This window comes from Micromesistius poutassou (assembly GCF_964030765.1).
Source record: "Micromesistius poutassou genome assembly, chromosome: 12".
NCBI lineage: Eukaryota > Metazoa > Chordata > Actinopteri > Gadiformes > Gadidae > Micromesistius > Micromesistius poutassou.
This window is the reverse complement of record NC_140282.1, coordinates 15,785,941-15,807,929: the sequence shown is the minus strand read 5'-3', so window position 1 is coordinate 15,807,929 and position 21,989 is coordinate 15,785,941. Positions and strand designations below refer to the sequence as shown.

The 21,989-nt window shown below is 42.3% G+C and overlaps 1 protein-coding gene across 3 annotated transcripts in view; it reads right to left on the bottom strand.

Moving 5' to 3' along the window:
• The window catches only part of LOC311356667 (LIM domain only protein 7-like), a 43,060-nt gene extending 21,363 nt beyond the window's left edge, over positions 1–21,697 (bottom strand). For all 3 annotated transcript variants that reach the window (XM_084476477.1, XM_084476479.1, XM_084476478.1), the window contains exons 1-8: positions 21,368–21,697; positions 14,287–14,357; positions 12,576–12,645; positions 12,161–12,267; positions 9,960–9,990; positions 9,160–9,273; positions 6,872–7,028; positions 2,518–2,710 (exon numbers count right to left, since the gene is read on the bottom strand). In XM_084476477.1, coding sequence (XP_084332603.1) covers positions 2,518–2,710; positions 6,872–7,028; positions 9,160–9,273; positions 9,960–9,990; positions 12,161–12,267; positions 12,576–12,645; positions 14,287–14,357; positions 21,368–21,436 — 812 coding nt within the window. In that variant the 5' untranslated portion in view covers positions 21,437–21,697. The remainder of the gene's footprint in view (positions 1–2,517; positions 2,711–6,871; positions 7,029–9,159; positions 9,274–9,959; positions 9,991–12,160; positions 12,268–12,575; positions 12,646–14,286; positions 14,358–21,367) is intronic.
• Between the last annotated feature and the right edge of the window lie 292 nt (positions 21,698–21,989).

The following is a 21,989-nucleotide window of genomic DNA, read 5'->3' as shown; positions in this document are numbered from 1 at the left end:
AGGTGAGGCGTAGGAGCCTAGAGAGAAAGGAACACTGTAGAAAGCAGATAGAGGTTTGACAATTTATATTGGTGTTGGGAGACTAGACAGCCGTTTGCCCCAGGTTTTGTGGATGATGGTGCTTTTTAAAATCCTTTTTTTTTTTTTTAAAGATAGCACTTTGTTTTTTCTACAAATGGTATCACACCTCGAAAAACACACCATTGGGTCACCACCATTTAGACTACAGGCACAAATTATATATTAGGTGCCAAAGAAAAGGTCTGGAGAAGCATTAACCAGGGAAAAGAGGTCAGAACGATGCATGCCTGATGAAGAAAAAGGGAGTTTTATTTGGTTAGTTAACTTATATTTATTTGCATTTTTAGCATCATTAGGCCATGACTTCGCTTCACTGTACAGCATTGTTACCAAGAAGCACAAATGAGGATCAAACCTCAAACCACCTGGTAAAGGTCTGCACGTCCATATTCTTGCATTAAAGAGCAGGTTAGCATCCTTAGTTAATGTGTGGGGAAAAACAATTTCTTGTCTTCTTCATGCATGTCTTTGGTCAATTTACAAATTGTCAAATTTTCTTTGAATGGATTTTCACTTGAATTACAGCTGGATTTGCATAAAAAAACACCTTAGACGTGACTTAATTTGTGCGAAGAGAACAATAGAGAAAGAAAGAAAAACTTAAGCTCTGTCAGACAAATGCAATCGTCAATCCCAAACAAAACTTAAAGCCAACAAAATTTTGAATAATGTTTTAAATTGATGAGCTAAATACCTTCCCCACATATCTCAAAACGAACTGGCAAGCGGCTCTATAAGCCACAAACCGCAACAGCAGAGTCCACATCCTCTCCGAGGCGGACGGCCCCCTGGCCAATCAGCATCCCCGCGAGCATCCTGCGGTACCAGGGTCTTTTCTCAGACCCCCTGAGGATCCGCTTCACTCGCGTCTCCTCCTCCGGCGTCCAGAGCCGCGGCAGGAAGTGATCATGGTCACGTCTGGCTGAGGTCTGGTGCAGGTGCTGGTGCAGCCGTCGGGTGTACAGGTCGTCCAACAAGGGGTCTGCGTCGTGCTCATCCTCAGAGGAGTCCTCTTGCACGTCCTCGCAGGGCCACCTCAGAAAGAGCTGCTCCACGACTGCGTGATTGCTGCTGAAGGGGTGGGGGAGGCAACACAATGGTCTCCAACGCGTTGGTCGCATTTGTCGGCTCATATCCATTAGGGAAGCCCAACAAAGAGCAGCTTGTTGCCGCTGTCGTCACCAGCCAAAAGCATTGAGTTTTTCGTTTGGTAGTTGGTAGTTGGGGTTAGGCCACGGTGTGTTCCACACAGCGATTCTTCACAATAATTGCAGCTCGGCGTGTTAGAAGTGGGCATGGTCTCTCTTGGGTGTTAGGAGCAGTTACAGCAGATCAGCTGAATGGAAGAACCAAACGTGGAGACTTCCCAGATGAGAACTTGTACACGCATCAAAGCAGATTATTGTTCGCACAGGTGGAATAACACGAATTTCGTCAATCCAGTGTCCGGCGATAATTTTCATCTATTGCGTCTTTGCAGTGACATTTTAAGTAATCGTGCCGGTAAAGAAACAAATGTAAAAAAAACACCATGGTCAGTGGAGCTCTGGTGTAATTTTAAGTTTTTTTAAATAGAGGATGAAATTACTTAACATGAAAATTATATAATACAGGTTAAACTGCGGACAAAAATAATAATCTAGTACATGAGTACTGATTCAGACTGAACATATGAAAAAACTGTCCCATCTATCCATTATTATATAGTCCATAAGTATTTAAATACAGTATGTCTAAGTAGGCAAATAGCATTTTAGCCACACAGCATTATAGGCTGGACAATCAGTGCGTTTACATGACACTCAAGAAAGTCGACTTATTGGCTTAGTCCAACTATTATTGGATTACTAAAATGCATGTATACACCTTAGTCGAGTCGACTCGAATTGAATTGGGTTACTCATAGTCTAATTAAGACCCCTAGATAATGCGATTCATAGTCAAGCTAAGCGTGCATGTACGGAGTCGAATTGGATTATGCGTTGAATTGCGTTCTGTGCATGGACACGCATGCTTCTGCGCATGCTTTTCCCAGGGCCGTGAGCAGGAAGTAGAAGGAGACGATAGTCGTGTTGTTGTCACCGTCGGATAAGGCATAACGAGAAACGGCGATTTATTTAAAAAGGTGATCAGTTTGTGATTGTGAAAAAATAACTAGTGTTTTGACATATCAATCTTTTATGCCTCAGATTCACCCACCCACATACACGCAGTTGCGTCGTTGTGGAGTCATGTATAGTTAAGAGTCTGAATAAATAGTTAATTTGTTTCTGCCAGTCAACGTATGCGTGAAGTTCCCCAGTTTGTTTGGCAAAACCTCAAAGAAACAAAAGCTGTACAAACAGTCATGGTGTGTTCTCCCTCATGGCAGGCGTGTACCTACCTACCTAGGCGTGAACACACTACTACCTGGTGTGTGTAGTTAATAGTCCATACCTGGTGAGTAAGCCTTGGTTCTCCTCACGTCCCTTCTTCCTGCGAAGGAGCACTGGGGGGACGTAACCCCTGTCCCCAGGTGGGGGGTAGGCTCTCTCTACTGGTGGGACACATCCCCTCTCCTGCTGCTGGGCTGAGCCCTTGTGGGCAGACATACTAAACACCTGGTCAGCCTCCACGTCACTGCAACAGCCTGGACACCGAGAGACGAGAGTATCAACAAACCACTGACAATCCAAAGCAGAGCACAGATCCACATATGAAGCGGTTGTATATATCAAAGTCCTGGTTAAATTAAATGTAATTAAAGTGGGGAAGGTTTGTAGCAAATACATGAAAAATATATATTTTGTTAGACTTTGACCACAGGACTCTTTTTGGAATGCAACATTCACACACAGACCAAAACATTAACAGGACACAAATTGTGGCAAGTCAAAATGTGAGTGGACGGCATGACCAACCACAATGTAGAGAGTGCAGAGCCTCGAGACCAAACCTTCTTTCCTGCTTTGGCAAAATTGATCCTCCTATGGCTCGTGGTCGTGGAAATGCAACAAAATAATAGGGCTACGGCCCATCATCCCTGTAAGTAGGAGTCTACAGGCTCAATGCTCTCAACATGGTGAAGGTAAAGATCAACAAGAGTAAGACCTGGGAGGATTACCGTCAACAAGAAAGGAAAGAAAACCTCCAAAAAAACAAAAAACGAGGATTGAAGATATTAACCAGTGCAGGATGGGATTCTGGAAGTGAGAGCCTTTTAAAAAGGAGCGCTTTTACAGCTCAGTCTCCCTCTACCACAATAATCTACCACCCCTGTGTGGAACGTGAGTCACAGCTCTCACTTGCGCATGCTAACCAAAGCAACGGCATGTGCAGACTTCAGCAAATTTCTATGTGTTCTGACCACACCAGGAGTTATGAGGTAAACAAAATCTGGTCGACGTAACTGGGCAACACAGGATATGTAGTAATATATATATGTAGTAATATATATATATAGTTATATAGTACCAGTCAAAAGTTTGGACACACCTTCTCATTCAATGTTTTTTATTAATATTTTCAACATTGCAGATTAATATTGAAGACATCAAAACTATGAAGAAAGACATATGGAATTATGTGGGAAAATCTTCTAATTTGGACTCATCAGACCAAAGTACAGATTTCCATTGGTTTAAAGTCCACTCATTCAGTGCGTTTACATGACACTCAAGAAAGAGTGAAAAGACTTTGGCTTAGTCCAACTATGATTGGATTACTAAGATGCATGTATACAGCTTAGTCGAGCTATACTCAATCGAATTGGGTTACTCAGTCGAATTAAGACCCCTAGATAATGCGATCCATAGTCCAGTTAAGCGTGCATGTACGGAGTCGAATTGGATTATGCATTGAATTGCGTTCTGCGCATGCTCGAGATCCCGGGGCTGTGAGCCGGAAGTAGAAGACGATAGTCGTGTTGTTGTTATCGCCGTCGGAAAACGAGAAACAGCGATTTATTTAAAAAGGTGGCGCAGAAGATGGAGGAAGCCGGTGAATGTAGTTACCCCCTATAAGAATTGTGTCCCGGCCGCGGGAGCGAGCATGGCATGCATTCATTAAAGGTGGAAGCACACAAACACCACCGCCAATTGTGACTTCTTCACCCTTGGTTACAGGAGAGCTGGATGAAAGTGCTCGAGGGTTTCCTGAGGTGTTTACAGCTTGTGCAGTAACACGGGCCATGTGCCATGCTGAACGGGGCCTTGACCAGATTGAAAAGGGTGACAAGGGGACATTCCCAGTGTCCTTTCCTGATCCTCTTTTGTCTGTTTCCCGCAGTGACCTCATGGCAGAACAGATTCTTCTTTGACATCACTGTATGACGGGTTGTCACTGTTGCAGATGGAAGGAGCGCTGCTAATGGTTATTTTGTGCAGGATGGATTGTTGGTGAGGAAGTGGATGCCACATGGTGACAATTTTCTTGGTGATCCAGTGTTGCAGGTTGTTGTCCCTTCTAAATTTCGCACTGAGGTTCTGAAGGCCGCCCATGATCACTGTGGGCATTTGGGAGTGCGTAAAACATACGCATATATCTTGCGTTACTTCTTCTGGCCTTGTGTGAAGAGGAATGTGTCCAGCTACATCAGAACATGTTCTACATGTCAGCTAACTGGGAAACCAAATCAGGGAATTAAGCCAGCTCCACTGTACCCTATTCCAGCTATTGCACAACCATTTGAGCATCTGATTGTAGACTGTGTGGGCCCTCTACCTTGTTCTAAATCAGGTAGTAAATACTTACTGACCGTCATGTGTCGAAGTACAAGGTACCCGGCTGCCTATCCATTGCGTAGCATTACTGATAAGTCGGTGGTTAAGGCGCTCACGCAGTTCATCTCCATTTTCGGCATACCAAAATAATTCAGAGTGATCAGGGCTCAAATTTCTTCTTCTCGGTTGTTTGCTCAAGTGCTAAAGCAGTTAAGGGTTAAACATAACCAGGCTTCCGCATATCATGCTCGGAGTCAAGGGGCCCTGGAAAGATTTCACCAGACTTTGAAGTCTCTGTTGCGTGGGTATTGCGTTGAGTTGAACCAGGACTGGGAAGAGGGGTTTCCATGGTTGCTGCGAGGCCGGTTAAGACGCTGCATAACCTAGACACTTTGTTTTGTCAGCTGTCAGTTGAGAGGCGTGCTGAGTTGTCTACACTAATTGCCAGCTATCATGGGCTGTTTGGTGATACACCGAGCCAAACGCATTTGATTGAACATGACATTGTTGTAGGTGATGCACAGCCTATCCGCCAGCGTTTTTATCGGGTGTCTGTGGAAAAACGTAAGTTGATGGAGTCAGAAATAAAGTACATGCTTGAGAATGGTATTGCAGAGCCCTTTTCGTCTAGTTGGGCATTCCCTTGCTTCGCTTGTTGGTGGATAAGTCTGATAAGAGTCCTCGGTTTTGTACAGACTATCGGAAGGTAAACGGAGTTACCAAGCCTGATGCATATCCACTGCCGCTGTAGCATCCCTTTGGTGGTTTATACAGATCACAATCCTATCACCTTTTTGCAGTCTCTACATTGCCCAAACCGTAGATTGATGAGATGGGTTTTGTTCCTGCAGCCTTACTGTTTGGACAGCCGTCACATAAAAGGCTCTAGAAATGTTGTGTCAGATGCTTTGCCGAGAGCACCTCGCTCTTAGATTTACTTGTAATGTTTAATTTTTCTGGTTTCTTGTCTCTTTGCTGTACTCTTAAACTGCTTGTCCAGGCGCCGGAGTTGCTGGGTCACAGTGGGGTCTGCTTGATGGCCAGGGATGTTCTTCTGAGCGGGTCAGTATTATACAAATGGTTGACTGAGATAGTATTAAAGAAATCGTTGAACTGGATTATTTGAGGGTGGTTTTGTATGTCCTTGGTAGGATTCTTTGTAAATATTTGGCTAAAAACGAGGGCTATACTTCTGAAAAAAAAAGTAGTGCATTTATTCTCTATAGTGGTTATGAGTACATCATTTAATTAAATTTTGTGTAGTTGTGGCTGGCCGGCATTCCTACCTAAATTCTCCCATGTGACTCCCCTCTTCCGCCACCTCCACTGGCTCCCTGTATTAGCCCGCATCAGATTCAAGATGATGGTACTGGCATACAAGGCAGTCGATGGAACTGCCCCTGCCTACCTCCAAGCCTTGGTCAAACCACACACCCCAGCTCGATCCCTCCACTCAACTACCTCAGCTGGACGTCTGGTACCGCCATCACTAAGAGCAACCAAAGGTCGATCAGCTAAATCACAACTCTTCTCTATCTTGGGACCACAGTGGTGGAACGAGCTCCCTGCTGATGTCAGGACCGCAGAGTCGCTCACCAACTTCCGCAAACGACTAAAAACCCACCTGTTCAGAGTTCACCTAGACTCTACATAGCCATTCAGTCCCTTATTTGTCTGTTGCACTATTGTCTGTTGTACGTCCTGGCACTTGATGAACGCACTTAACACAGGTTATATTCATTAATTGTACTTAATTGTGTAGCATGTATTGTGTTAGCATGCATGATGTGTAGCATGTACTTAGTTGTGCAGCATCTGCAGTAGTTAGCTATCACTGCTGTATATGGGGAATGGAGTTAGCCTGGCGATTGTTAGTACTTGCACTTGGTTCTATGAACATCTTTACTGTACCGACGGTGATATATTGTTTCACTTCTTACGACAAATGTACTTATTGCAAGTCGCTTTGGATAAAAGCGTCTGCTAAATGCCCTAAATGTAAATGTGCTCGCTATAAAGTGTATTGGCTACATGATTAGCACTCTAGCGGGTTCAGCCAACAGAAAATAAGTTTAGGAGAAGGTGTTCACCTTCACTTCTTTGGTGGGTGCTGTGGTGGTCCAGATAATTCCCACTCTCCACCGAGTCATCCCTGAGGTAAGCAGGCCTGACTTGATACAGGTTCTCCTTTTCCGGGTCGCCGTAGCCCCCGTCTCTGGGGCACAGGCCGCTGCCCTCCTCTAGGGCCTGCACAGGAGGAGGAAACACGTGGGACTTAGGTTTTAACAAAGCACTTTAAGGAGGAGACAGACATATCTGGTCATCATTTTATTAACAGAGTCAGACTGATTGGACTCTGTGGCTTGGTGCAGCTGCTCACCAGTTGTGCTTTGACTAATCAATGTGCCAAGGAGGTCCCAAGACATGCCACCAGGTGTGAGTGTGATTAGCCGTTACAAGCCGTTTTGACATCTGGCTCTTCTGACATCACAAGTGGGCGTGTCCACCTAGATGTACACTGGACTAGGGTTGAAACGATTACTCGAGTTACTCGATTACAAAAAAGGCTTGAGGCAAAAACTCTGCCTCGAAGCTTCGTTAAATTCCTATCTCTCGCATTTTGCGACCTGCTCAGCGCAGGGATCATTGTTCCACACGGACCGTTTTTGAGGAAGCACACCACTACATTCAGAATTCAGTTGGCGCGATGGCGGAGCGCCAAGAAACAGTCCATAAATGGCAGAGAATGTCAAGACAACAAGGTGCAATGTGACTACTACAAATTAGAACCTGCGTACCACAACAGCACGACCTCGATGATTCAACATCTGAGCCGAAAGCATCAAGTTGTGAACGCTAGTTCACCAAACATCGCCAGGTGCAAATTTCACTTTGTTGTCTGATAAATTTATAAGAACGCAAAGGTGTGAATTCAGGTCTATTGACTTCACTTGACGAACCATCTTCCGATTTCGGTGGTGCATGTCCTTTGAACAATCTTTGATCTGTCGACAAACACACACACATGTGCAGGCACACAGAACCCATTCGCGCTTGCTCCTTCTCGCTCTCTCAAAAGTTGTACACGACCCATGTGCTGAGTAGGCTTTCAGTAGGCAGGCTAATGCAAAAATGGACCGCTGGCTTAAACGTACCTCTACAATTTCAGCGTGGGATTGCGGGTATTGCGCAATCGGTAGGTATACATTCGTGGTACATCAGGATACTGATGTAACATGAAGATGTGACTAAGAGGAGAGGGAGAAACTAATAGGACTGTTTATAGTTAAGAAAATAAGTCAGCAACTACTGTTTCCATAGTACATGTAAAATTATTAAGGATAAGTTATTGAAAACAAAGTGTTTGATTTCTTCTTTTTTTCATTTTTCAACTGAGCAAAGATAAAGCAGAAGACAGTACAGTACACGACAGTTAAAATAATAGCACACAAGGACATTTGAAGAAGCCCTAAGTTTGTATTCATAGTTTTACATGTTATACATATTTCACAGTAAGTTGACATTACTGTATTGTTATTTAATTGTTGGCACTGGCACTTAAAAGCACTAAATGGGTAAGTTGCAATAAATGGGCTTAGTTTTGGAGCCAAGTGTTGGAGTTGGAATAAATACCTCTGTTTTTTGAGAAATAAAAGCCAATTGCTTTTTTGTTATTTTTACAGCCACGTCATTTCCGTTATGCATTATTTGTTTTGGTTGTTTAATAACGCAATTTTTTTTAAAAATCTGATTACTCGATTAATCAATGGAATAAGATTCGATAGCTGCAGCCCTACACTGGATAGATCAGTCTACCAGCCTACCCAGTGGACTGTAGCAAACGTTGCTCATCTAACCTTCACACCTAGGTCACCATCTAGGTGGACAGGCCCACATGTGATGTCAGAAGAGCCAGTAACGGCTTGTAACGGCTAATCACACTCACACCTGGTGGCATGTCATGGGACCTTTAAACCAGCCATCACCACACACACACACACACACTCCCTCAAGGAGATCTCGTGCAGGGCCGCATGAATAACCGCCTCATGTGTCCATCAAAGTCTACAATAAACCGGCTTTCAAAACCGCCGCCCTGCGTCCTGCGTCCTTGTGTCTGGAGGTGCCCAGTAAAAGCCTCTTAGGTGAGGAGCGTAAGCATGGTCATTGCTACATTGGTCTTATTACACTGATGGAATAAATACTGAAAACACAGAATGTATTTGTAGACATGGGAAACGTCGACATCTGGCCAGAGAACAGGAGAACAGTTAGGCTAGTCCGATTAGGTCAGGGCCCCAGCCTACTGTACCTTAGACAGCGTCAGGGCCCCAGCCTACTGTACCTTAGACAGCGTCAGGGCCCCAGCCTACTGTACCTTAGACAGCGTCAGGCCCAGCAGGCCCTCGAAGGCCTTGAAGTTGAGCTGTGGGCCGCAGTAGAAGGGCTCAAGCTGGGCCCGGCGACCCAGCCAGTACACGGTGATCAGAACCTGGGAGAACAATATGTACACTCATTCATGGAATGGATTATTTATTTTAACACACAAAAAAAAAAAAACATTTACCATTAACAATTTCATAATTCAGCACGTTTCTAAGTTACGTACTACTTTTTCAGCTAAATTTAAACAAGCAGATGGGCATATTGCAGACATTCTCTCCTGCTGACCTGCATTTGGAGGAAATTGGCCTCCAAATGCGACAGGTCAGGAGAGAATGTCTGCAAAATGCCCATCTGCTCTTTTAAATAAAGGTCTATTTTATTGAGGTTTAAACACACAACCTTTCACAGGGAGCCAATCCCCATCCTTCCTACTGTACACATAGAGCTATGAATATCATCCCTGTAAGCACATTTATTCATTCCACCACAATAGGTAATCATTTTTAAAACTTAAAATATGGGTCTAATCTCGACCCTGGGGTTTTTTGGTTTAATTCTCATTGACCCTTGCCTTTCTTTCGGCAGGAAATGAAGTCAGGATTACTGGCCCTATACTTCACTAGGACCCCCTAGATTAATCCTTATGGAGATATTTAGATATAGTAGTTTTCACAACACAAACTCAACACTGCCTCCAAGTGGATAACGTTGGTACATCTCAGAACAGGCTGCCAACTGTCAAAAGCTTAGGCCGAGACTCGATCACATCACACAGACTACGAAAACACTCACGTTCTTAAGTCGCCTATTGCTTTCTTCGCTCCTGAAAACAGAAGAAATAAAAACAAGATCAATGATGATATTGTGGTAAAACTTTAGCCACATGTCATGCTCACAGCGTTTAAATAAAACGCAGTTTGAAACATTCACATATCCCAATTAGGGGATAGAATGCATGAAAGGCAATGGCCTTTCCTAGCATCCTGGTCTGCTGCCTCCTGCTGTGAGGTCTGCTTTCAGACGCAACAAGGTCTTCCGATGGCCGAGAGTGTCCCGGTTATCCAGCGTTACCGAGTCTGCAGTGAGTACACCGGTACAACATCACGCATCAAGCTTAACCTTCAAAAGAGTCATGTGGTACGTTGTACAGTGTGTCAAACTGTATGTACACACAAGCATCTGCAAACCTTTGTCTTGTGACCAAACTAGACCAGTGCTAGTGGGCGTTGGCCATTACTGTGTGTTCACACCAAACGCGATGGCGCGTCACATTTCAATACAAAGTCAATGTAGGGACGCGAATCGGGCGAAATTTGTTGTGGCACAAACCTGCGACAAGATTTGATTGACTTGATTGAAAACGCGACATTTTTCCCTGTCACGGGCAAGCGCGTTCACGAGGATTTGCAGCACAAATTTGCTGAAGTTGAAATATTTCAACTTTTCCGCGGCATTCGCGTGAGACAGTCAATCAGCGTTCACTCCCTGTGGGTAAAGTAACGTAAAACAGCCAATCACCGTTCAACTGGCTGGGCCAACCGTTCCCTGCACTCCGCATTGAACCGCAGCTTGGAGGAGAAAGTGATTGTTGCCGTTTGCGACTCCCGGAGCTCTATATCTATATCTCTATCTATATATATCTATATATAATATAAACACGGCACAAAGCGGTGTACGCCTCCGGATTATATTATTAACCCGTAAACGACGGGCATTCCGACGTCTCTCCCTCTTCCACAACAGGTACAGACATGCAATGGTGGTTATCTCAGCCATGGTTGATGAGAATAAATTGGCATAAAGCACTGTTGGCGGGCAAAAGATGCAGGCGAAAAGTGTGTCTTTTGGTGTGAACGCACAGTTAGACTTAAGTCACTAGGTTGGGCTGATTCTTCACTGCCAGCAGCTGATTGTCAGGTAGATCAAACATCAAACGTTTATCTGTTTGTGTTTTATATAGCAGTCATGCAGTATAGTGGTATAGCTATAAATAATTCAATCAATAAATTCATGTATTAATTACTATTTCTTCATAGCCTGGAAATCCAGAACGCTGTAGGGTCTGGCAACGAGTAATGCAAATGGCCCCACTCAAGGGGCAGCCCCAAGCATGCATTTGAAAATATCACTGCACGCAATTGGATAACACTACGACCAATCAGAAGAATACAAGGGGTGATGTATCCAGACCAACGGAGCTAAACAATAGATAAGACTTGCCGTAACCGATCGGTAAAACAGCAACACTTTTGGCCCGCCTATATCAGATACACCGATGTAATTGGTTAATGTGCTGGGAGAGGGGAGTGACTTGCTGAGCAAATTCAAATTGTGCTCTCGCGAGACTGGTTAGCGCAAGGTATCTCTGGAAGGTTAGCTTGAAAGTTGAATATATTCAAACTCGAGGCAACGGCAAAAGAGGGTCCTCCCATCTTGCCGCTGAGCCGAGGATCTTGGGTCATCTAAGCTGCCAGGACAACGCGATGCTGGCTTGAGCTCCGACACTCGTCCCATAAGGAATGAAATGCAACGGTGACCATGGTTTTTGGAGCTCATCATTGACATGGGGCCTTAAGGATGAGGGGGTGTCTTGTAATGAGAGGCCTGTGAAGCCCTTTGAGACGTGGTAAAAGCAGTAATGTGTAACATTTCAACTCCCTCGTAGCATTACCTAACCTGGACTTATCTGTAGTCAAGACTGATCGATAGTGATTTAAATAATGTTATCAACTAAATCACATCAAAACAAATATGTTCTGAAAATAAAATGTCCATAACTTTGTTTGGTATATTTGCACCATCAACACTCCCAAAACCCCTACCACTCACACCGACCAGCCAGCCGAGCTACACTAGTTCGCCTCACTCAGTTGCACAGCCAGTTGAAGTGAAAAGAACATTGCTATTTGTCTCCCACCTACCAACTTGGAGGGGCTCAATCTTACACATTACGACTTTAAGGGCTGTACAAAAATAGAACAGGGTGGGGTCACCTGAGGGTGACCCTGGTGGAAAGGTCCTGGAGGTCTCCAGGGTGGAAGAGCTGAGACTCGTTCAGACCCAGCTTAGAGCACGCCTTCAGGAACACATTCACATTGTCCTGGAGAGGAAGGTAAAAGGTTGATTTTTAAACACCATTATTTGCTCCACTTTCCACCCTGTACAATGAGAAAAAAAAAAATACTAAAGCTGACTGAACATTAGTTAATGTACAAGGCAGACACACACACACACACACACAGAGAGAGAGAGACAGAGACAGAGACAGAGAGAGAGACAACACGGGAGACAGAGCGGTGGTAGTACTTTCATACTGACAGCCCATCGCTTGACATCTCGAACAGGAAATGAAAGGAAACGACAGTGTGCATTTCCGCTACTTCCTCCACACACAAAACAAAATCTCACCAGTCCGGCGATCGGGGTTGAAAGCCTGTTCAGCCTCTTGATAATGCCAGGTTTCAACTTGTTCATTAAACTGAAAACATTAAGAGAAATAACTTGTTTCAGTGACGTAATAATACTGCGTTAGAGTTAACAATGATTAGGAATAAAATATTTGCAAAATATTTTTCACCAAACTAAACTTTTGTGGGTTAAACAGGCTAGAGTGTGAACACATCAAAACTGGCACCTTGGAATGTATCACAGCATAATCCATTGCTACCCATTATATTAAAAACAGAACCTAATGTAAAATCTATTGCCGTGTGTTATACTACGCGACACTGCTCTACGGAGTGCTCCGTGGCTCATCTGGTGTGCGACCCGCTTCACATTGTGGCTCTGCAGTAACCGACTCTGAAACCCACAGACTTCCTCCTCACAGTACTGATATTTAGGCTGCACCAAGTACACTGTGCCAGATTAACAGAATCAACCCGTCATGTACCCCCTCTGACACACATCCTCACAGAGTACCCCCAGCATCACGACAGCGCTCCGACATGTTTTTGTTCTTAATTCTGCTGCATAAACAAAAAGCGAACACGCATGTACATACATAACATAAATACAAGACAGAATAACTAATGTTCAGGAGCAATGCAAGTTTATTCTTCATAAGGCGATGAAGAGCAATGTATGACAGGAATTTTGTTTATCCTTTGCATGTGAACATACATTGCTATGATCAGTGGTCGTTTGTTACAATTTAATTATTTTGCTTGTGTCATAGGCATTACATTAAAAGTTATACAGTGGTGATTGTCGTACCAAATATCTTCCAGGATTTTGATTTTTAAAATATTAATAAATGTTGGTTGATCAATGATCAAAAGCAAGGTGTGTGGATCTTTCAGTGAGTGAGTTTCAACCTCATGGATAAGTAAAAGAGGTGTGTTACAATCTGCAGCGTACATATATTTTTGGTACTGAGACTTCAGCCACAGGGAAGGTTAATCAGATTTATTTTGAGTACCCCCTAGAGCAGTGGTTCTCCAATTGGGGTATGCATACCCTTAGGGGTACTTTGAAGTACTGCAGGGGGTAGAATATGTAAATAAAACTCCAAAAATGTATTTAATCCTGAGCAAGTTTCAATTCTGAAAGCTAAACAGAAAATTGAGAAAATGTGGATGGAAAGTGGTTAAACGTACATCTGAAAACGAGAATCCATGAGAAAGAAAGCGCATCCAGGGACACCAACATGTTGTCGGTTTCAGGAAGCACATATTTTAATGGGATTCACCTCTACATCTGACCTCTGACCCTCCCCTGGCATTGTGCTTCTTCTGAGGGGAGAAATAAGCCAACATTTGCATGATACACAGGCCCATGTTTCTCACTAAATTGTGAGTATCTGCACCCTTTTAATGTTCATGTTTACCCTACCAAATAGAAAACATACATTAGTTATGTTCATTTTATTATGTTTTCTCCCAAAAATGTTTTGTGCTGGTGAAGGGGGTAATCAGCTGAAATAATATTTTAGAGGGTGGACACTAGTAGAAGAAGTTTGAGAACCACTGCCCTACATCAATCCAGTTACCCCCAGCGGGTACTTTGACAACTGCTGATCTAGAGATAACATGCAGATCAGTCAACCGTGATCTTCTTAGGGTGGGCGGCACTGCCCTAGTGTGTAGTGGTGTGTTATGTAGTACTGTACAGTACTTACTCGCAGAGTAGGACTCCATTTTCCAGAGCAGCGCGGAAGTTGCTACTTCCAAACGACTTCCTGGTCACTTTCTGAGTACACAAATTAATAAATGAACATCAACCAATCAATAATTTCAGTGTCAGAAGGCCACCTAAGGTTTGCCTGGGTAATCCAATACATAAGTGTTAAAATACATAACAGGATATTTCCTGTTATATATTTATACAATGTAAAAACATTAACGTACCAAACATTGCAGATAAATACATTTGCCTTAAATACAGCAACATTACTCTCCAGAAAATACACAGACAAATCTCCTGTCTTAATTAAGTAGTGTCATCTTAGTTTCTCTGAAAACAATACAGTTGACCAAGTGCTATCCTGTTTTTGATGGGTAAAAAAAAAAGTTGTATCATACAAATCCACATATTGGGGTCACATTAGGATTCACCTCAAGCTGTAAAGCCCCGAATACATGAACACACCATCAATACTCAAAGAAAAACAACAGAACAAGAAAACAAAAGCCTTGATTGAAAGATGCATTTGTGAGCACATACAGGGCTGCAGCTTAATGAGGACTTTAAGAAGAGTTGTTAACAGCTTCATAACTGAGGCCAGGGCTGCCATTCTTCTCAGCAATTAGGCCCCTCAGGAATGCATGCTGCATGTTTATAGAGAAGGACCCATCAAACACAGAATGCAGCCATCCACTTAACGAGCATACCATGACACTCCCATCCTCTCCTGCTATTCATCTTCCCAACCACCTCAACCAACCCTCATCCCCTAATGAACCTGAAAGATTTGTTTACAAGTATTTGAGCTAGGGCGTCAAAATGATTTGCATATATTATAAATTGAAAACATAATTTAACCTTTTGAACCAATAATAATCTTTTTACACTGTCAAATATGCCCGTCTTTTTCCCTGAGTCGAGTCCACTGCTCAAACGAGTCAAGTCCGAGTCGAGTCCACAGCTCAAACGAGTCAAGTCCCTATTGAACCAAGTGGAGTCGACACTTGTAGCGATTGTATCAAAGGTAGCAAATCTGTGTGAAGTTGGCCCCTTATCCCCCAAATGATTATAAAATAGGTTCATATGTGATTGAGCCCTTACTCCATGTACTGTGGTAGTAAGCTACCGGTATTCTCCTGTTGACAATGTGTTACATGTTATACGGTAACGGTAGCGAGCCATTATCACAATTGAAAGCCTGTTAGGAAATATTGTTGATCCAGTTAAGATTAATGACGCATTTAGAGCTTATTATGAAAAGCTGTATAGTTCAGAATGTCCTCCCAATCAGGAGCTCCAATCACCGTTTTTAGACAAGCTTAATTTTTCTCAGAGGAAGATCAGATTGATCTTGAAAAATAACTATCGATGCAAGAAATATCAGCAGCTATTGATGCAATGACTGCAGGGAAAACGCCAGGAACAGATGGCCTTCCAAAATATATTTATAAGAAATTTAAAAGGTAAACCAATAGCCCCCCTTCTAGATATGCTGTTGGAAACATTCCAAGAGGGTCTCCTGCCTGAATCATTGAGAGGAGCCTTAATCACATTACTACCAAAACCAGGGAAAACTAATAGAAAATACGAAAACATGCCTCCAATAATCCTCCTTAACATAGACAGAAAAATAGTTTGATTTGGGTTTGGAGAGCGTTTCTCTAAGTGGGTTAAGATTCTTTGTATTAACTTAGTAGCTGAAGTTTTGACTAACCATATGGTGTCCAAGCCCTTTATCATCTCCAGGGAATGTCAACAGGGGTTACCTCTCTCCCCTCTTTTTGCAATTGCCATAGAACCCTTTGCAATAGCAGTTAGAGAGCATATGGGCATAATTGGTATTACTGTTGGCCACATAGAACATAAAATTGCCTTGTTCGCAGATGATGTCCTTTTTTTAAAACACCTTAGTAATTCTATTCCCACTTTGTTAGAAATCATCAGTAGGTTTGAGAAACAAGATAACTCAAAAAGCATGCTAATGCTGCTCGAGGAACATATTCAACAGCCTAATTATAGTACAAATTTTCACTTAACTGAAAGCTTTACATATTTGGGATGTAAGATGGTCATTTTTACCTATATCCTTGAATGGACGTATAAACATTTTGAAAATGAATGTTGCCTAAACTCTAATACCTATTTCAGAATATTCCTCTGCCACTCCCAACACCTTTTTTCCAAAAATGAATAAGTTATTCACTAACTTCATCTGGAATAACAGACGCCCTAGACTCCGCCTATCACTCCTATACTTGCCATATGATAGAGGATGACTCAAGTGCCCTAACATGCAGTGGTATTATTGGGCTACTCAACTTAGAACCATCATGTTCTATTTTTCTTCCCAAATTATCCCATCTTAGGTTGACATGGAATCCTCCAGTCACCCCTGACATGTCCTTAAGCCTTTATCTTTATTCATCTGAACTCAAAGATCTTAGGAAAACTTGTAATCCAATAATACTGAATATGGTAAATGTTTGGCATGAAGTCATGAGGTATTTAGGAATTCACAATAATTTGTCATGTTTTACCCCCATTTGGGGAAACTCAAACTTTAAACCAGGACGGCTTGATGCAGGATTTAGAATATGGGCAGACAAAGGGATAAAGACCATTGCAGATTTATACTCCTCCAATCAACTCATGTCCTTTGAGGAAATAGTGCACTTTTGACATTCCTAGAAAACACTTAAATATTTACAAATAAGACATTTCATGTCTAGCTCTCAACAGAACTCCTTAAATATACCCTCTCTATCCATCTTAGAGAATGAAATTATAAAAGGTAGTTGTAACAGGGGTTTAATTTCATCCTTTTATGGCATTATAGTCACAGGCTCACAAGAATCTTCATATAAAAACCTATAAGCTTGGAGCAAGGATCTAAAAGAAGATATAGAAGTGAATGATTGGATGGAGGCATCTAAGGAGGCCCAAACCCAGACAGTGAATGTTAGACTTAAATTATTACAATATAAATGGTTAATGCGAACATATGTTACTCCAGCCATACAACATAAATACAACGATAACATTCCTGACACGTGTGAAATGCAACAAATTTAAAGGCACTCTGTATCACTGTATTTGGGAATGTGAACACATAATGACATTCTGGAAAGAGGTTAATGATATGATCAATAACATTTTAAATATCAGCTTACCATTATCTGCAAAATCATTTGCATTACACTTGTATCCTCTGGACATCTCACTAAGAAGAAGGGAATATACTTTCATAGACATGTCTGTTACAAGCAAAACATCTAATTGCCCTGCATTGGAAGAACATTAAAGCACCTAGTGTAGGTAGCTGGTTAAAAGAAATGGCAATGAACATGTCTATGGAAAAAATGACTTATATTGTGAGGTAAATATAGGAAATTTGAAGAGATATGGAATCCATTCTTTTTCTTCCTTGAACATGGAGTCAATGGGATGACACTTAATGGAGAGGGTGTGTGAAAACTAGTATACTAGTACCTAGTGAGAAGCATATATGTGTTTTTGTTTTGTCTTGTTTGTTTTTTCTTCGTTTCTTATCTTATGTTAAATTATTTGTTTGTGTGCTGTCTTTTAATGGTTAGTTGATGTTTTTATTACCATGTAAAATGTGTCATTTTGGTACATGCCTGTACCTTAATTCTCTAAATGCTTACGGCACCTTGTCATGTTGAAAATCAACAAAAATATTGGTTAAAAAAAAAATAATAATGATCGTTATTATTATTATTATCCATGAAAGCAGCTTTACACACAAAGGATAAAAGAGTGGACAGGGCTGTAGGTGTTTGCAAGAAAGTGGTCTCTGCCTTTTCTTACTCATGGAAGAAAAATAGTGCGCTCTCCAAAACAAAGCAACGTCTCCGTCTTCCCACACACCAGCCGGTCACAGAGTCACTAACCAGGTGGGGCTCAAGACAAAAGATGGTGGCAAGGGTCCTAGAGCAACAAAAGTGCATCACTGAAGTACTGTCTTCTGACAAAAACAGTAGGCACCTGATCCCAACGTGGCAGGACATTGATGTCCTTGAGTCAATGAATGCGGCCTTAACTCCTCTCCTGGAGTACACAGACTCCCTTTCTGGTGAATCATATGCATCAGTCTCTTATGTGAAGCCTGTGCTCCACCTGTTCCGCCCCAATTTGCTTTAAGTGAATGAGGGGGACACTCAGCTCACAAAAGAGATGAAGACGAAAATATTGACCTAGCTTGAGGAGAAATATGCTGGCCCTGACAGGTGATCTCCTTTACATGGCTACCTTTATGGACCCCAGGTTTAAAGTCCAATACATCAGACCAGAGAAGGTAGGGGCCATTAAAATGAGAGCAGTGTCTGAGGTAGTGAATGAAGACCAAGGCCAGTCAGAGGCAAGGGCTTCTGAGGGAGCAGCAGAGCAAGGTGCAGAAGGAGGAGCTGCGGCTGCCACTGGACCACCTCTACCACTGGGCGTGAAGAAGCAACGCAAGTCATTGGGGAGTTTCTTCAAAAAGCAGAGTCAAGAAGATGCCTTGCCTCTCACTGATGAACAAAAAGTGGAGACTGAGCTGGAAGTCTGAACCCCTGAACTGGTAGAGGCTCCATGAACACAACTTCCACAGATTGTCTCAGCTGTCAAAAAAGTACTTGTACATCCCAGCCACCAGTACCCCCTCAGAAATATTTTTTTAGTAATGGGGGTAATATTGTTACATGCACCAGGGCAGCTTTAAAACCAGAGGTCAACCAGCTGGTGTTACTAGCACAAAACCTTGAGTGAAAATATACTTTTATATGTACTTTTCTATAATATACTAACCCTAACTATTATATTATAGTTGAGATGTTGTTGTAGATGTTGATGTTCAGATGTTACAGATGTTGAGTCTACCTCAGTTTTACTTTAATTTCTTCTATGTTTACAAAACTCTGCATATATTAAAAAAAAATGTTATTCACCAGAGGGTGAACTTTTTTGCACTAAACTTGCAGTAAAAAATATATATATGAAGAAAGTTCTCAGATCTCAGGTTTCTCTATTGCCCCTTTTCCTCCGACAGTACCAGCACAACTTGCCACGACTTAGCGTGGCACGACTTGGTTTGGTTCCAGGCACGTCATGTTTCCATCTAGAAAGTACCTCTTCAACGTGCTCAGTTACTAGAACACTACTAACCACTTTGTGAGTTGCACATTTCTTAAAACAAACGTTTAGGGTTGTTTTAAGGACAGGTTTGTGAATGCCCATATACAGCCATTTTGAAGCAGGCAGGGGCGATTCTAAATGAGCCAAATACCCGAGACAGGACCAATAGTCCAAATTTCGGTGTCAACCACTCTACTTCATCCTAGACAAACCAGAAAGGGGGCTCAATGTTCAAAATACCGGAATTGTCCTTTAATTGTGCGATTGATTTTAACCTATAAGAAGCTTATTCCTAACCTGACTCTCACCAGCTCATCAGCGTCACGGGTTCGTTTCGATGTGAGTGGTTGAAGTAGCACGTCAATAAAGATGACGGACAAGTGGTTTATCCAATCATATGCAAGGATTTTTGATAAGGCCCAGCCTTCTAAAGCAGCTCTTCAAATGGAGTGATCCCAAATGGATGAGTGGAGCTAGGCGGAATGAATTCATTTGGCGAGAGTCAGGTTAGTGTCGCGCTGCAAATCCTCATGAATGCACTCACCCGTGACAGGACATTGATGCCGCGCCACAAGTCAAATCTTGCCACAGGTTTTTCTAGCAACAAATGTCACCTGATAGGCGTCTCTACGTTGACTTTGTATGGAGTTGTGTCGCCCCGTCGCGTTTGGTGTGAAAGCACAGTAACGCTCCTACACAATGACTGTACCAAGAATGCTTGACCTAACAGCCTTTTTTTTTTTTTAAACGTGTTCTCTCTAGAGCCATTTTCCGTTTTGGGCTACTGCGGAACCATGGCGATGCAAAATGGCAGCCTACATGTTAGAGAAGGGAAAACACACACATACATATATATTCTGTCAAGTCTAGTCCACAAAATCTCACACACACACACACACACACACACACACACACACACCTTCTATTTATCTGAGGTTTGCTCCAAGAATGCCAACAAAATATATGAAAAGCCTATAGCCCAAATAAATATACAATAATGTAAACATTATAAAATGATATTGATCATCTTGCAGACTATAGTGTGCTGCCACACAAACATATAATATCTAGTACTAATAGTACTAGATATTATATGTTTGTGTGGCAGCACTGGGTTTATAAACTTGGCTGACCCTGTTTTAAATGGATTAAAATTTAAAAAAAATAAAAAATAAAAAACAGGACTTCTCTAGCCTATATTTAACTGTAACAAAATGTAATCTAAACCGGCCATGAAAAATCAAGAAAGGTGCATTACTCATGAATACATTCATAGGACAGGGACACAGCGCGCACACACGTTGGTCTTCAGCCAATAAACACACAAACACAGCCCTCATAACCATCTTCTCATGCACCATCATCATCAATGGCTCCATTGAGCCTAGGACGGTCTGCTTCGACATGCTTGTGTTTTACAATTATGTTTCAGGTTCACAGCACACATTAACTATTATGTAAACTCAGTGTTTGTGCTTCACTCAAGAAACGACCGACAGACTGTTATTCAAACACTGTACAAGATAACCCGACCAAGACGCAGAAAGACACAATGCAATTAATTAAAATGGAATAAAGAAAGAAAAATAATTGTCCGTGAGAGTGCGTGTCCTACTTTGTTAGTTGTACTTCACGGTAACAGTTAAATATCCCACATATGCAAAGATGTAGGGGATGCTCAACTCTGATTAGAAGAACATTTGTGTTTTACGACTTGTCCAAAAGAAGAGCCAAGTGTGTTTCTTATAGGATAAGGTTGAATGTCTACGCAGTAAAGGCCCAGAGAATGATAACAGCTCAGGTTATTTGGACAGTTTTCCCTAACACCGATAACAGATAGGGCCTGCACGAACAGGTGTCATGGTGGCATCGCCGTAGTGCCGTAGTGGAACCAAGCTAGTTTTTTTTTAAAGAACACAAGAAAAAAGGAAATGGTTTCAAACCTCAATCCACCGCTTAGTCTCTTCGAAGGCGTCCATGCAGCTGACACTCGTCTGCTCTCGCCACTCCATCTCAACCGGGGAACTAGGATTATAACTAAACTAACCAACTAACTAACTAAATAAATAGCGTATAACTCGGTTAACGCGCAGACCGAGGCTGTACGAATCGATCGACGTCTTCTGTACTCGGGTCAAAAAGAACACGTGTCTTCAAATAAGTAATTCACAGTAAATAGGGCTAAATAAACAAGCGACAATTAAACTCCAAGAGAGTAGGTACTTGTTAAAGAAACTTTGAGACAGACCAAACTTTCTTGTAGCACAGCAGTGTGCCCGGTTTTAATTGAGGTGTGTGGTTGTCTACGGGTTGGTTGAAATACTTTTTTTTTCTTTTATTGAAAAGCAATGTTGATTGGTTGTTCACAAGTTATGGTCTCCGCCTACTTTATCTGTCAAATATGAGACCGTAGTCAAATGGAGGTGACCCTTTGTGGTTGAATTGATGAATGACACTCTCTCCGCTCCCTCTACACAGTCTACAGTTGGAGAGGGGGGAGTACAGGCTACGTGGAGAGATTGTAGAGAGACTGTAGAGTCTCCAGCATAAAGCCCCATTGCATTG